Source organism: Tachysurus fulvidraco, chromosome 8, assembly GCF_022655615.1.
Source record: "Tachysurus fulvidraco isolate hzauxx_2018 chromosome 8, HZAU_PFXX_2.0, whole genome shotgun sequence".
Taxonomy (NCBI): Eukaryota; Metazoa; Chordata; class Actinopteri; order Siluriformes; family Bagridae; genus Tachysurus; species Tachysurus fulvidraco.
In genome coordinates this window covers 8,647,830-8,665,422 of record NC_062525.1, presented here as the reverse complement: position 1 = coordinate 8,665,422, position 17,593 = coordinate 8,647,830, and the positions used below count along the sequence as shown (strand labels likewise).

General features: G+C 36.4%; 1 protein-coding gene across 10 annotated transcripts in view; it reads right to left on the bottom strand.

Annotated features, from left to right (window-relative positions):
- The window catches only part of jakmip3 (Janus kinase and microtubule interacting protein 3), a 43,628-nt gene that overhangs the window by 19,617 nt on the left and 6,418 nt on the right, over window positions 1-17,593 (bottom strand). For 9 of the 10 annotated variants that reach the window (XM_047816930.1, XM_047816929.1, XM_027163066.2 and 6 more), the window contains exons 2-4: window positions 13,089-13,328; window positions 5,452-5,694; window positions 4,772-5,014 (exon numbers count right to left, since the gene is read on the bottom strand). In XM_047816930.1, coding sequence (XP_047672886.1) covers window positions 4,772-5,014; window positions 5,452-5,694; window positions 13,089-13,223 — 621 coding nt within the window. In that variant the 5' untranslated portion in view covers window positions 13,224-13,328. Of the gene's footprint in view, window positions 1-4,771; window positions 5,015-5,451; window positions 5,695-13,088; window positions 13,329-17,593 lie in introns of those variants that run through there. The other variant, XM_047816933.1, reaches the window with a different exon arrangement.

The window sequence follows — 17,593 nt, the reverse complement described above, 5'->3', positions numbered from 1 at the left end:
ATCATTTTCACGTCAGAGAGGGAGTGAAAGAGTGAGAGAGAGTTTTAAGTATGGATATGCCATAATAGTAACTATGCATAATCTGTGCATACCAGCTTTGCATATTATACTCGGTTTATTAAAAAATTGATTTTAATATTGAAGTGAACCCATTGTCCAAATACTATTAAATAAACAAAGATTAGAAATAAAGCTTCAAGAATACACGTTTGGGAAAACATCAGAAATCAGTGGTTGGCAGGACACGTACGTGTATGTCACAATTGCTCTGAATAAAACAGAGAAAATCCTTTGTTACTAACCAGTATGATCTGAGAAAGGTACATCTTTGTATATCTAGTATTTATTTTTCATCTTATATGAATTCAATTTAAGTCAAATTTAAATGTAAATTAAATAAATAAAACAATTTGATGTCCACTGATCTCTAAGGTTCTTTTAAAGTTTTATTCTAACAGCTAATTAAAGCTACACTACATGGTCATTTGCGATAACAGAAAAAAAAAAACCTGAAAGATGTCGTTAAAACATGATCTCTAGTATTAGAATGCAATTGATCTTACTACTTTCTTTCATTTTTGTTACTGTAAACACTTAGACAGAGCTGACCAGATCGGTTGTGGAGATGGCACCAGAAAGCTGAAAAATATAACAACCTTCTACCCTAACCTCCAGATCACTATTATCACTATCACTAGTGAAGCATTTAGTATGTGCCTTTCATTTGGACAAGCAGATTGATGCCACTCTTCTTCCTCAGTGTGATCTCTGATACAACATTCCTAATGGACCGATTACCCGCTGACTGCACAAACTGGAGCTGAATGCCAGCACTGCCTAGCAACATAAAACACTGCACAGCTCCATCCTGCATCTTGTTGTTCACCAGTTTTAGCTATAGGGATGAGTGGAGGAGTACGGTCTGGCCTTTATCCAATCTTAAAAGGTGGGGTCATGCACAGCCAAGCCAAGAAACCACAGGGATCAGCAGCTCTCTCTGAACAACACACTGCTTCACTGCAGTTCTACATCTTGCAGAACACTGTATTAGCGTAGAGATGCTGAAGATAAACTTCATTTATGGGAAGAGATCACTTAATTTTTTTTTTACAGTGGTTTACATATTGTTCTAAATTTAGAAGATATGCAGATATAGGTAGAGGTGAAATGTAACTTGCTCGGAACATTTGCTCTACGTTCTTCTCACCAACATAAAGGAGAGAGCTTTTTAAATGAATAATGATAATGAATAATAACACAATTGTAAAAATATGATTCCACTAAGACCACTAAGCTGTGACAGAGAGGAAAGGATGCACTGCTGTAATCCACATGAACTCAACTAGAAGCTACCCCGAAGCTGGTATTTGAGACAGTAAAGCTGTTTTTTCAGGTGTCGGAGTGCATCATCTGTCTCAGAGACTAATCCGGTCATGCCTGTCACTTGCCAGGGTCATTTTGTATCACTTTAAGAGCAGCTTATTCACATTCATACTTGATTATTCTGTGGCTCAATTTATATCATATTTTATTTATAACAAAAGTGATCATGGGTTTACCCAACCAGAATAGAAATAAGCTTATGTAGCATCTTATGAATCTTATTTAAGGGCATGTTGGGCTACCAATCAGAAGGTTGTTAGTTCGATCCCAGTTTCACCAAGCTGTTGGGCCCATGATCAAGGCCCTTAATTGCTCAGTTGTATAACAATGTGATAATGTAAGTCATTCTGGATAGGGGGCATGTGCCAAATGCTGGAAATGTGAATTTAAAAGACTACTTTATTGAAACTCTGTATACAGTATGGCATCGCTCTCTCTGATGTCATGTGACTAATACTATAATACTGTGACTAATACGTGTAAGTGTGATACTTATGCTTGAGTCAGCACATGAAACATGCCCTTGATCACTTACATGTTTCTCTCATTTTCTTGATTGCAAAAGTTGCAGTCCAATCAGCTCAGGCAGTGGTGGATCAGGTGGTTAAGGCTCTGGGCTATTGATTGGAAAGTTGGGGTTTAAGCCCCAATACTGTTATGATTCAGCCTGGACTTTGGCCACGTGCATGTTTGTTATTGTTCCTCGTCACGTGTTTGCCCTGTCCTTGTCTGCCCTGCCCTGTTTCCACGCCTGCTCCTAATTGTATCTGATGGCAGCGCGGAATCTACTGTTGTCTTTGTCCTGTCTCGTGTTCCCCTTTATTAAACCCTGTTTTGTGTTACTATCCTGCGTTTGGGTCCGCTTCCTGCCCCACGTCATTACAAATACTACCAAGCTGCTGCTGTTAGGTTGTTGCAGAAATAATTGTTAGTTTTTGGCAAGAGCTTTAGAAAAAAAAAAGCTTTAATTGTTCCATATACATTATAGAACAGTGTGAATATTTCATTTACTGGAATATTTTTGGTAGGCGCAAGGACACCATAGGACCCAGAATATAATCAATAAATTGATACATATGCAAGGAGACATGAGTCCTGTGTTATAGTTAAGTGTCAGCATGATGGTGATAAAGTCGATACTGGTTGCCAAAAGCTCTGTGAATTGATCTTGAGTTACTGTATGTGAGGAAATTCTCATGCTCTCCCATTGAAGAGAACATGGGTTCCCTCTGAGTTTTCTCAGAAACGATACCGCTTGTGAGTCTATGTTGCCCTTAAGTGTGAATGAGCATGTGATCGGTTTTGTTCATAATGCCCAGCATTTGAGAATGAAATGACCTATGGCTTAAGATTATTAATTAAGATTATGGTTAGTGTTTGCAGAGAGCTGTCTTACACATTCAAACAACATGCACAGTATGAAAATTTCTAACATGTATATTTTGAGTCAGTACATTTCTGTCTTTCTACATTTCTACTTCTCTTAGTATGTTTATTCATCAGGAATAAAACAGCTAATATAGCCTCTTTTCATTTATACTGTATGTTCCCAGATATATCAATCACCTGGCTGACTGCGATTCATCTTCGACTACGAAAGGTGAAAAACTTTATTGAAGCCAGGTGAAATGTCAACATGTTATTTATTTAAGAAAATGGAAAGGTACAAGGATACACCAAACCCCTGCAGCCATAAGAAAGCAATAAGATAGTATACAATGTGAAAGCAATAAACACAAATTACTGACTCTCCAAGCTCCGGGTGACACTGATGTCAAGAATGGTGATGTCATCTCAAATCTGCCGAGACACTGCAACATTCTCTGTGTGTCCTTTTTATCTTTCCTTATATGCCTTAAATTTATGCCACTGTACTCTCTTTGATTTTCTTTCCTCTACACCTCCAGGTCCTGATTGATGTTAGCTTTCTACAGTCTCATGCTCTCTATGTAACCATTAAACATACACACATTAACAATGTCCCTTTCACATCACCATTGTTATCCTGACTGTGTACTGACTGAGATAATGCCATTAAGACCACAAACTCCTTCTCTTTTGCTGTGCTAAATAAGAAGAGCCAAAGGATAGGAGTTCTGAGGATCGATATCCCCAGTACATCAGCAGCAACAGCAGCACAGAACCTCTCAGCTCATCCCAGCTTTCTGCTGACCAGGCACACAGTGCTGCACAGTGACAGTATCACATGATCCACGCTTTGTTCAATCAGTTTCTCATGGGAATGTTTGTCATTGTCATACGTTTACGCTGTAAGGTCTAGACATCACATCTGGAAACTCACGTCTTTTTTGTTGGATGAGCCTGATAACAGTGTAGTGATCACTGGCTCTTGGATAGTGTAGATCTGTACTATGAACTACCGATGACAGCGTGAAACAAAGCATGTTTTGCATGAAAAGGAGACACTCTGAAAGCTGTCACTTGGACCAGGGAGTGGATCAGAGTACCGAACCCTAGACTACCTGTAGGAGCTTGGTTGTACTGGAACTGAGCCTCGATTCTCGTAAATGTGAATGCAACTTGTATTCGGTCTGCAATTGTTCTGGCTGTGTTCTTCATGTGCGTTTGTAATAATTTAGGATGAACGTCTGAAACCAGACCAATGCTGAAAAGACACTGGGAATAATCACACTGATCGTATTGCAGCAAAGGTCTCCAGTGTGAAAACAATTTATTCACTGGACTCCCTTTTTATTCTGGCGCCTCTCAAGGTTTCTTCCTTATGTCATCTTGCGGCTGTCACCACTGGCTTGCTTATTAGTGATTCACTTCTACATTGACATCTAGAATTTTACAGCTGCTCTGTCTATTGTTAAAAGTGCTAGACATCTCAGTAACACCACTTTATCAGTAACACCTGAACACCTGCACATGGACACAGACGCACCAAAACTGGACAAACTGAAGTGAAGTGAAGACCAAACAAATAAAGTCTAGGTGATTTTCAGCTGTCCAGTTTGAGTCTGTGCCCATGATAGCCATAGATTCCTGCTCTTGACTAACACCAAGACTGACTTAAAATGCTCCAATAGTGTTTATACAAACATGAAACTAATTAAGAATATTTTTTCCATTTTATCATTTATGGCAGGGATCGAATTTAATGAATAAACCTACTTTTATTCTCCAGACACTTGAAAGCACCAGGTCAATACAGGGTCCAAAGCACATACTGTAGAGAGTGCACTTAGCCCCTGGTTCACTCTGAATTACACACAACTTTCAGGTTTCCTAAATATGTAAAATATATTTGATAAATACCGTACTAAGACAGTTTAAGTGTGCTAACACCTATGCTCATTTTGGGCTTGTAAATCAGATTGCAAATTTCAAATGACTGAAAGAAGAGCATAACAGCAGCACGTACCAGTCTGCGGATCTCTCTCTCACACTCCTTCTTGATGCGATTGATCTCCTCTTGGTGGAGGTGGTACACACTGCGGATCTCGGCGGCTTTGATTTTGTCAGCCTGCAGGGCTACGTTCAGCGCATCCTCCATCTGCCGCTTCACCCCCTTCAGCTCAGAGATCTCCTGCTGCAGGCGCGAACGCTCTGCCTCAAAGCCCCGACGTGCCTCTTCCCGCACCTCCACCATCAGAGCTGACTTCACCTGCACATAGAGATCATTCACTGTTACTTCCTTAGTTTTTTTTTAATAAATAACTAGTTTTCAAACTACAGCACTGTTCAGTGCCCCATTATATAAAGCAGCGATGTCCAATCTTATCCAAAAAATGGCCGGTGTGGGTGCAGGTTTTCATTCCAACCAGGCAGAAGCCACACCTGGTTCCACCTGTTTAATCAGTTGTTCCTTTCTTTTAGTAGACTCTGATGTGGCTGCTGCTTGGTTGGAATGAAAACCTGCACCCACATCGGCCCTCTCCAGATAAGATTGGACACCGCTGATATAAAGCATCAATTATTAGGTCCATGATTAGCTGACTTTGGTCCATTAGATCTAGCCAACTCCTTTAAAAGTCAGTGTGTAAGTCAGGATGCATTGTCGGCCTACAAACATTTCCTCTAATATTTCGTCAAGTTCTTCACCTTGTCTGTAGAACCATCTCGGAGCACATTCACGAGGGCCTGCAATCTCTGAATCTCTCCATCTTTGATTTTAATGACCCGTAGCAGCTCGGATTCGTGCTGGCGCAACAGAGTCTCGCGAACCGAGTGCAGCTCGCGCAGCTTCTCCTCATGTAATTTGGCCCGCAGCTCGCTCACCGCTGCTGCAGACTTGTGCTGCTCATGACGCACCTCTTGCATCTTCTCCCTCTCCAGCTTACTCACCTGTGATAACACAAAGACAAAGACACAAAGGGTTAAAAGTGTAAATGTTAAAGATCATCAATTATCTTTCTGATTTTCTACCATTACAGAGTTTGTTTATTGGGTGTCCACTTTCATGCACTTCATATACTAATAGTAATAAGCATAATAAGAATAATGATAATATGGGTCCTGAACATGTTGTACAGGTACTATGATTAAAGGCTGTATATGTTCATACTAATTCATTAGTAGTTGAAATAGAGTTGCATCTCTGTCTGTTGTTCAGTTCAGAAATGAACCTTAATCAGTTTAAATTCATGCTAAGCTTTATAACTTAACTAGGACTATTATAAATGCTGGTGGATGTAAATTTGTTAAAGACAGGTTTCAAGAAATAAAATAAAAAATTACAGAGATCATGGTCCAAATGTGCGATATTATGTTGCCTTTAATCTTGAATACAGCATATGCAATGTTAAAAAAGTAAATATATAGTATGTGTATAGCAGATGCATATTAACTGATGTGTATTCATGGTCAAGACTACAGTGAACACGTGACTCTGGTTTTCAATATTTACATGCAGTACCTCGAATTCCATTCATAATCAGGATTCCAGATTTATTCTGAAATTTGTAATATTATTTCAGATTTATATTGTTAAATGTGGAGTCACCGTTAGTCATGGATACAATTAGGACCAAGTTGTTAATTTATAAAAAATATATATATATATATTTTATAACATTCATTACAAATGATAAGTAAAGTTGAAATCCAGGGTTTGTTAGCTCAAATAATGTTAGGTAAGGTGACTGGTTACTGACAAAATAAATAAAACCTCTCTAAACCTCAGTGTAAGATGTGACAAGGCCTATCAGTCATCTATGTCCATATGGGACACACAAATCCCACTGCAGATATACTGTGTGTGTCTATTTTTAAAGCATATGGCAAGTAATTGGGGTCTGCATGATTTGTAGCTGAGTAAGGAAACGGAGCTCTCCATAGAGAGAGAAGAATCCAAAGCCGAATTATCCTACTGTATAAGCCTTTAGAGGGGACACAGTCATCCATCAGATTAATTAAGGTCAGAAGAAAAAAAGTCAATCATGGGAAGACGATAACTGTTCTTAGAGTGTAGTAGTTTAGCAATGCATTCTGAGTAGTGTATACTGTGAATTTTCTTATATTTATAAAAAAAACTCATTAAAACGTATTAGGGATTGTGTGTGCAGGATGGTGAACAAGAGAGAGTCTGGAAAGAACAATAGCAGATGAGTAAATAGTGAAGATAAATTAGCACAACGCATATACATTTCGGTGCATGATTATGTGTCTGTGGTGACATTTAACTCTTAGAATTCTTAAAAATGTAAAATAAAAAACATCTAAAACACTTAACTAATCAAAAAATTTTGACGATTCCTCTTTTATATTTTACACTTTTAAATGATAACAGTAACAGTGTTAAAAGAAAAAAAAAACTACAAAAAATTTATTACCTTCAATCTAAAATTTGTCTAATGTTTGTTAAAAGTGATCTCATCAGTCAACATAATATCACTGAATTTGTTTTAACAGGGAAACGTAATTGTTTTTCCTCCATGCTGCTTTCTAAGTGATTTTTATAGTATTTATTATTCATTTTCTTTTCTAATATACTGTATATTAGTTTAATATTATTATTTATTAACATTTTGTCACACTCTCACTGCTGTGGCAAGGGTTCGTTTCCAGGGTAGAGAACCAACCCAGTCACAGAGGAGTTAACTCTGTGAGCAGGAATAAAATTGGGAGGGTTGCCGTAGGAAGGGCATCCGGTATAAAACCTGTGCCAAAATCAAATATGTGGATTGGATCAGACGCTGTGGAGACCACAACAGGGGAGCAGCCAAAGGACAACATTTATTAATGTTTTTATGGTTTATTTCTGCAAATAGGTTGTCATTGAGAACACATTAGTGTATAAAAAACCTTTACATATCCTAATATCAGTAGGAAACAAATCATAGTGAATTAAATGCCTAGTAATTGTCTAGGGACATATAAAAACAATGAGGATAACAATAAAAAAGGAAGCAATAGAACATTACAGGAAAACTAACACTGAAATACTCTTACCAGACCGTTCCTCTGTCCAGTAAGTGCCAAAACTAGATTCCAATCACAGTAGAATCAGCTAATGAAACATTGCCTCCACACCCCAATCTATGACTGGAGTCATGCTGAGGGTGACATGCGCCTCATTTATCACTACCATACATGTTGAGCATTGTTTATTCATGCAGAGGCATCTCCACCATCTCCAGCCCTGTCAGTGTGAACACAATAGCTTCGCTCAGTCTGACTGTCTAGTTTGACAGCATCACATTTGTAAAACTGTGAGCTTTGTGCTTTCATTACTGTGCAGTTGGACTGCTTTTCTGCTGCAGCTCATTATTTCACACCAACTTGGGCAGGCTGAAGTGTAACATACTCAGTGCCACATTTCTGGATTCAAGCTAAAAGTCACTTCTGCTAAAGCAAATATTTAGTATGAGGCTCACTGTAGCATTCACTGTTACAATATTTCCAGCATGTGTACAGACTAACATGAAGCAATTCTCCAAAAGGCTGGGGGAAAAAAAATGAAAAGTACTTTCTTCGGTTGCAGTGAATGTGAATATTTTAAAGAGACTGTGGAAGATGACAAAACTTAGAGTTCCTTCACAAGCAGAAATCATTCAACGGGTGTCATGTACGTTTTCTGGATAGGTAGATGTACTATTTTTACTAAGACGGGATTACTCAAGGGATTTAGTTAGGCTTTATCCAAGAGGAACTTTAAGGTTGGTCAAATAGATCCCATTTTCTAGAGTATACAAACACTACATCACCAATAAACAATTTCTTTTCCATTTTTATTTTTTATTATTTAATTTTTTAACTTGCTTTCATTTTATACACAACTGTAATCTAAAAAAGACCCTTACACGGTCATTATTTTGTCATTTTGGGGGAACACTAAGGTTCTGTAGGCCCCTTTAACAGTTTTCCTACAGTTAGTACAGTTAGGTATGTTTCTATTCTCTCTTCTGAAAATGCAAAATGTGACATAATCGGGTGGTTGGAAATCTTACTACATTCTGTGGTTCACACTAGAAAACAACCAAGTGCCTAGTCATTTTCCATGTAACTGTGCATAAGTGAACAGTGATACAGTTGACACTGCAAGCAACAATGAAAGGGATGTGGTAGCTCAGTGGTTAAGGTGTTGGGATACTGATCGGGAAGGTCATGGGTTCGAGCCCCAGGTCCACCAAGCTGCCACAGCTGGGCCCTTGAGCAAGGACCTTAACGTTCAGTTGTAAGTCACTCTGGATCAGTGAGTCTGCTAAATGCTGTAAATGTAACTGGACTAAAATTAGTTATGAAAGCATCAATTCCAAATGATTTTCTCTATTGAATTATAAAAACATGGGCCATTCCCATGTAATATCTTTTGTCCCCACTCAACTTCACTTGCTCCAAAATGGAAGAAAATATTAATTTTACAACTGCAATATAAACATTCTTTAAAAAAAATTATATAGACATTTGCTGAAATCTTCTCATAGCAGAATTAAATCAACTGAACAATACATGCTTACAAAGTAAATCTGTGCATCTTTTGACTTGCTAGAAAGAACACAAATCCATAAACGGTTCTAAAGTTTCCATCACTAACTTAACATAATGTGTTTCTCCATTAAAGTTGGTTCCATGCAGGAAGCTTGAAGCCCTGAATAATCCAAAGCAAACTCAAGAAGGAACCCTTTTTTTTTCAGCAAATGGACAAAATCATATTCTGGTGATTTAAACTGTGAAACCTTGGACGATTTTTAAGAGTTTTTTAAAAGCGTAGCAATTAGAGAACCATTCAAACCAAAAGATGTGTTTGAAAATGAATAAGTAATAAGTAATGACACCTACAGACCGATAACCAACCCACCCACACATATCACCTGCATTAACATACAGCAACATCGACAGCTGATGAGCTGCTGGACATGCATCATAGATAATTAGCTCATTTCTGCTGTAGATGGTCCCATGGTGTCAGAAATAATTTAATTACAGCTAGATGTGCAGCATCTGAAGTTATTATTCCACCCAATTTTCATTTCACTTGTCAAAGAATCAGATGTACTGTAATACATAATGCACTGGTCAAGGAGAGTGCAGGAAAACTTCAGGATTAAATATAACTACATATTAAGAGTAGATTTTAAAGGAGACTTTGTGAAGATTATGTAGGAATTTCAGTATGGATTATTACAAGGTGCAAATTAATACAGATACAGATATGACAGAAGCAGAACATGCATAATGAACAATGTACATTGTGCAATTAATGTTTATATACAACAGTCTATCTGATAGTTTAATAATGTGGCAACATCCACACGCAATAACTAATTATCTAAGGGACAGAACAAAACAGAAAAAAATTATATCTATGATTATATATAAAAAAAATTAATCTAAGATACTCCATAATAATAACGACGTAGTAACTGATTGTGACAATTAATAAGCTGAAAATGAAATGAAAGTCAAATGCCAAAGCAATGATTGCACAAAGTATTGAATGTAAAAAAAATATTTTTCCAGTGCAAAGCTTCCTGAAAATGTATGCAATTTTTCTTTTACCTTTTTTCCCCAATTTCTGAGTAAAAGCATGTCACTGAGAGAGTCTGTGATTGGAGAGTGACTGCAATTCAGTGTGGTACTAATGCAGCTTACTGATGACAGTGAAATGCAGTACAACCAGTAACTGCATCATCAGGAAACATCTGTTAACATCTGTTGCAAAAAAAACATCTGTTTTGTTGCTGATGAGATCATTTGATTTAAGAGCAATGCAATGATGGTTTTACTATTTAGTGAACATCAAAACTACTGTCCTGAATTTTGTCAAGCTCTGACACTGTAGACTTCTTCCATAAACATGTAGTTGTGCCCTCACAGAAAACTTCAGCATATCAGGATTCTACATTCATCTGATTATTATTAGCATTAGATTAGATTAATTTAATCATCTTCTTCTTCTTTCGGCTGCTCCCTGTTTGAGGTCACCACAGCGGATCACGTGGTCCACATATTAGATTTGGCATGGGTTTTACGACGGATGCCCTTCCTGACACAACCTTTCCATTTTTTTAATCCAGGCTTGGGACTGGCACTGAGCTAACTCTACAGTGGCTGGGTTAGCTAACTGCCTGAGAATCGAACCCAGGCCATGGCGATGAGAGCAGTACAATGCATCTAAATCAATACTATAAATTCAGAGGGTGTAATAATTGTTTTTTTTATATTATATAATAAGTGTCTTTTTTAATCTCTAAATTGTTATGTAATATGTTGTAGTGAAATAATGATATATAAAATCATGAAATAAAAAAAATATATTGTTTTTTCTATTGCGATTTCCCTCCATTTTTTCCCTATATGTACTATTTTATTTTTATTGTATTTTATTTGTCTTTTTTTTAATTTACCTCATTTTAATTATTTTAACTTAGTATTGTCTTTATTTTATTATATTTTAATATAGCCTATTTTATTATATCAAGACAGAAGTAAAAAGCATTTCAGTACATGTCGTACTGTGTATGATTGTGTATGTGACAAATAAAATTTGAATTTGAATTTGATTGTCTCTCAGTTGCATTTTTATAAGGCTTTTTGTCCGGCTGTCATGAGTCTGGAGTGATAGTAGTGCATCCAGGCTCTTACTGATCACCACATTTCTTGCCTTGTGTTCACTCATGTTTGATGAGTTTGCCAGGGAGTTACTGAAGATTATGCTGCATTATACATATTCATAATCTCTGTCTCTCTTTCCCTGTCTCTCTTTCTCTCTCACCCATCCACTAATCCACCCACACACAAATACATACACAAGAAGAAAGTAATTTTAACTTTTTATCTTTAACAATACAGTTCCTCAGATGTATCACATATACTGCAGCATTGTCCACATTGTGTAGCTATGCCATTCATATACTGTACACATGCAACTCATGTAAACACACACTTGTACAGGTACAGAATAAAATAAATGTATGCATGTTAAAGGATGACGTGAAATGAAGGCTCCATATATATTTTTTAATGCCCTTTATTTCTTACACACACCGACAAAACACCATGGATTTCTATGACAAAATTGTGCCTTTTATAGAATTTACCACAGTATATTTGTAATGGAAAGTGCTCAGCTGGCACAGCAAGATAAAATAAGGATAAACTCCTGATATGACAGCTTTTCTACAGGTATCCGATTAAAATCGCTTTGAAAACGATAAACAGATACTGTATGTGCATGGCTGTAGCCTAACCAAAAATCTGTACATGGCTGTAGCCTAACCTTCTCCATCAACACTTACATGAATACACGGATATCATTTATGCATGCAAATATTTATCATTTTAAAAACTCAGTGAATGCAAATGAATTGTTTGTTCAAAGCTATATACCATGACATCCAATATTTCAAACCTGTAGGGGTGCTCAGACATTTCAGCATATAAAATATCACCGCTCCAAAGATTGAGTAATGAATTAAACATGATCTACTTTTACTTAAAGTTTACATTAATTAATAATAATAAATGAACTCATCCGTCTAATAAATGAACTCATTCATCTTCGGTAAGCACCAATAATGTTCATGGTAATAATGGATCCTGAGCCTATCCTGGGAACATTGGGCAGGACACACTGGATGAGACACCAGTCACCCTGAACACTGATTTATACTACTGTACCACTATACCACTTTCTGGGATATTCTTGCATGGTTTGGAAGATACTGTATAAGAAAACCCAGAGTAAACCCATTCATATGCAGGAAGAAGACATAAAGCTCTACACAGACAGCACCTTAAGCTCAGTACCACAATTTGTGTTCCTTGAGTTGTGGCACAGCAACACTACCCACTGCACCACCATGCCAACCATCTAAATATATTATTAATCAATAAATTCACCAGACCATGACATCTTACTAGCTACATTAACTTTCTAGATGATTACTTTGCTAAGCCATTACATGTTCCAAAAATGTTTTAGGAGTGTTAAGTGTAAGTGTATCAGATGCCTTTAAGACATGCTGAAATCCTAACAGAGATATTTTCAGCTTTTTCAGCCATCCCACCTGAACTAAATAAGTAAATGTGAGAATTCAGTATGCATAGATCTGAACATGCTACAGCTCCCCTAAAACATTGAGAGTTAAGGGTCTTGATTTGGGGCTTATCATGCCAATGTTGAGGCTGAAACTCGGGACCTTAACCACTATGGTGCCACTACCCGCACTCTTGCCTTCATAAACAAGGCATACCTATAAAGACGAACAAACATTTTAAACAAAATTTCTGCTCACCTTGTTCTTCTCCTGCTGTAGTTCGATCTGGATGTCTGTAAGTTTGGCTCTCAGCTCCTCATTGGCTGCCTGAAGAGCTGCCATGGCATCCGTCCGCTCCCCCTTTCCACGCCCACTGGGTGTCTTCTTGGCCATGGTGGGTGGAGCTCCACAGGCCACACCCTTTCCAGGGATGACCTGAGGTTGTGAAAGATCCCGGGTTTGATTTTGTTCAATGTTCAGCTACATCTTCACAACCACCTGTAGATCACAAATAAAGACATGTCACAATCAACATGCAAGACATGCTCAAAGACAAATCCTGGAGTTTATCTTAGTTTATTGGACACATGGAGAAATTAGATTATGCTAGTCTTACACAGGATATTGTCAACATGGTCTTTCAGTCACTTAGAACTTTCTAAAAACTATATTTTATTATCCAGGATGCTTGAAATAATGAAATTCTTTTCCCCCCCAAAATTTAAATTCACTTCAGGAATTGAGGTTCCGTTAGTGAGAGATGTAAAATTTTCAGAATATCTATGGAAGCAGATGAGAGACTTTTAAAATCCCAGTCTTATCCTGCAACTCCTCACAAACTATTCGATTCGAAAGCTTTGGTGAAACAGGTTTGAAGCTTTCCTCACTTGACTGCTAAACCTCTCTGCACACATCCTCCTTTTTTCATTACATGGGTCCCAGTCATGCATTCATATTTGCCAGGGCTAAGGCTTAGAACTCTATCTGACATTGAGATTTCACCACCACACATTGGGAACTTTATATAAATTGAGTATAAATAAAAAGCAAAGCTAATAAAAGGTGTGCATTACTTCCTGTTGTAATAATTACACCATGTAATACTGTTGGGAACATTAGACCTTTTATGAGTAAAGCTTTTTAGGTGAACCCCAGATAGAAAAGCAAACGGAAACCGAAAAACATGAAATAAAATATATTGACAGTATGATATGAGGACAATATACCACATTAAAATAAGATAACAGATGCACATTTATTTCAGCATTTTCAAACCCAGAAGCACTTGTCTTGAGAATAAATCTGTTATTTGGTGTTTTAGTATTATACTGTATACACCATAAATCTAAAACAGTTAAAAACATTAGACATTAGTACATGTCCACTTATTATAATTGTGTTTTTGACATTTTAATGTGCAAGTACAATGTACTGTATCACAGAGAATTACTGCCCATGAAAAACTGTAGAAAAACTAAAAGGCCTCAGTTTTCATAACATGATATTTTATACTAATGTGTGCAGTATAAAACACATTACTGTCCATGGCCCCATTAGAACCATTATAAACATTAGCTTAGAGAAAAATATTGAAAACTAATTTCAATACTAATTGCCTAACCAGCTTAATGGGAGAGCCTCGATACGAGCAAATCGAGTGAAAATGTCACTGCGTGTAACTTTGAAGCATTTTAATCCAGTCTGTGACTGGAGTGGCTTTTCACTGTCAGCATCCAACAGTATAAAATTGCAGATCCTTTGCTTTACTGGAGGGTTAGAGCGATTGAGACATATGTTAGCTCTGTGGTTGAAAGCTGGCAAGGATATCGAGGATAAGTCAGGTTTACAGCGCTGCAGCTCTCACCAGTTCAATAATAAATAAGATAGCAGAAAGCCACTTATGAAATAAGTTCGGTCCTTGACTTGAAACTCCAAACAGAGGATTTTTTAGAAATACAACGGTAAGAATAGATGTGTGAGCCGGGATATTTTTAGCTGGAGGCTTTTTGGTGTTTGAGATTAAAGTACTATTTCTCTTTACAGTCTTAATTTTGGTTAAAGATACAACAAACAAGAAATGTACAATATATAGTCAAAAAAAATATCCCATTCCAAGGCTATTCCATTATGGAGTGTGACAGTGGGGATTTGTGCTTATTCAGCATTGGTGAGGTCAGGCATTGACATCAGGTGATAGAAGGCCCATTGATCATTCCAATTTATCCCAAAGCTGTTCGCTGGGTTTGAGGTTAGGAGACTTATATTCTACAAATGCAAATTTGGCAAATTATGTTTACATCTATCTTATACAAAAAAGACATATTCTGTACAATTGTGTGGCTCCTACTTTGTGCAGAAGTTTTGGGAAGACCCACATATGGTGTGTTCACATACATTTAGCCATTTAGTGCAATATCAGTGAAACTAAAATGAAAAAAAAAAAAAAAAAAAAAACTGACATTACTTTCTTGACACTTTTTTCCAGAGCAACCATTTCATACAACTGAGTACTGTAGTTAAGGATTTTGCTCAACAAAGGCAACTTGGTGGTCCAGGGATTTGACCTCAAAACCTTCCAAACACTAGCACAACATCTTAACCACTGAGCTAATACTTCCTTAAAAGCAGGCAGAGGCAGGCAGAACTTTCTTGTATCTAATCCTAGAAGGACCCTAATCACTGTCTCATGTTTTAATCTGCAAAGCCATGCTAATATTAAGGTTTCATGGAAGCAGAATGATCTGATCATACTCTCATACTCATACGCGTTCTCTAGTGGGGTTGTGGTAACTTACTGGTTTAAGGCATTGGATTAGCAGGTTGTGGGTTTGAATCCCAGGTCTACCAAGCTGCCACTGCTGGGTCCCTCATCGAGGCTCTTAACAAAAGTGTAAGTCACTCTGGATACAAGTGTCTGGTAAATGGAGTAGTTTCATGTTGGACCAATGTAATGCTAGGTTTGACCACCAAATCTGAAGAATCCAACAGTTGTCACTTAAATGAGCTGGACTAAACTAAACTAAACCAGACACAGATAACATAAAAACTCACTTGACAAACCACAAATATAAAAATCAAAAGTTATTTTTTTTTTTTTTTAGCATTCAATAGATCCACAATCAAACATTTAAAACTTTTCCTCTTTAAAAGAAAATGTAACCCATGTTTGGTTTTTGGAAATGTGCAGATTTAAAGTAGATTTTAAAATAAATGCATGATAACATTATAATATCTCACTCGTTGGCAAATGGATGTTGATGCATGTGCAGAATATTCCAACAGCTAAATACATGTGTATGCCAGCGTGTGTGCTTTTATGTTTGAGGATCCTTTTTGTTTTATGCCAAACTCACAGCAGTGAGTGACATTAACACAATACCTCAAATACAGCAGTTTTGCCTGGATCTCTTGGCCTGAGCAGCCTGAGCAGCCTTCACCAGACCCTTCTTGTACTGTAGTATCAGCATTTCTTCATGAATCCACAGTATGATTAATTAGATGCTCTAACAGTATGTGTTTGGATGAAATGTATTGTTTCATACTGTACATCGTGAACAATAATTAATAATTACTAAGCCCCTGTGCTGTTGATTAATTTCACAGCTCATTGGGAATTTTACGGCAGACAATATAATCCACATAATATAAAGCTAATAATAAACAAATAAAGAAAAACAACATGTTAACATATACACATTTTCAGATATATTTGTGAAGTGGTTTTCTGTTGTATGTGTAACATTTGAGATATATAATTTATGGAAAGAGTCTCAGGAGTCAGACACTTTATAACAAAATAGTCAATAAGTTCCCCAACAAAAGAATCTTTCTGTTTTTTCAGTAACCCGACAAACTGCAAAATTGTCCTATTAGCTTCAAGAAAAATAGTGTGATGAGTGAATAAATGCTTAATAACATAACATAACATAATAACACAAATGCTGTGATATAAGCAATAACAAGAACTAACTTATCTCAAAGATGCTCTTTTATATTGATTGTAACTATAAACAGTTAAAAGTATGATTTGTTTGTGATATGTTCATAAATAATAATAATTGAAATAATTGTCAAATCACTATGATATGACTGAAATAACAGGCTGTTACACTTTGAGTTGCTCATTACAGCATAAATTATTATAGATTAATATACATACAGTAGGATTGTGAATGCCAGACTCTCAGACTACATAAACAAATAAAAAAAAATACAATTGTGTAGTGTAATTGTTGAGAATTTACTGAGAGGAGTATTTTATTTATTTATTTATTTATTTATTTATTTATTTATTTATTTATTTATTTATTGCAAGGAGTCTCCAGTGTTTTGTCTTTTTTTTTTTTTCAGTTTCTCAGCAAACATGTCATGCGACATTGCTTTGTCTAATTAAAGAAAAGAGAGAAAAAAGAGAGTCTAGAAAAGGAACAATGCTGCTATAACATACATGTGGAAGTGTCATAATATCAATTTTGAACTAACTATACATTGTTAAAATGTATGATGCCTAATCATTATAAAAGGAATAAAACACTGCAAAATCTGCTGTTATTGGAAAATAGTCTGTTTTATATCAGAACGATGAAAAAAAAGAATGTGTGGTCAGATTTAAGAAAAGAATATCAGTGTATACATAACAAATGTTTTTATGTGATTTCATTGCTTATATTAATCTTAATTTAAACGTGTTTCTTAATTAAAATAGTGTAGAATGAATGTGATCAAGTCACATAGTATTAATATTGGTATATTATACATGTATA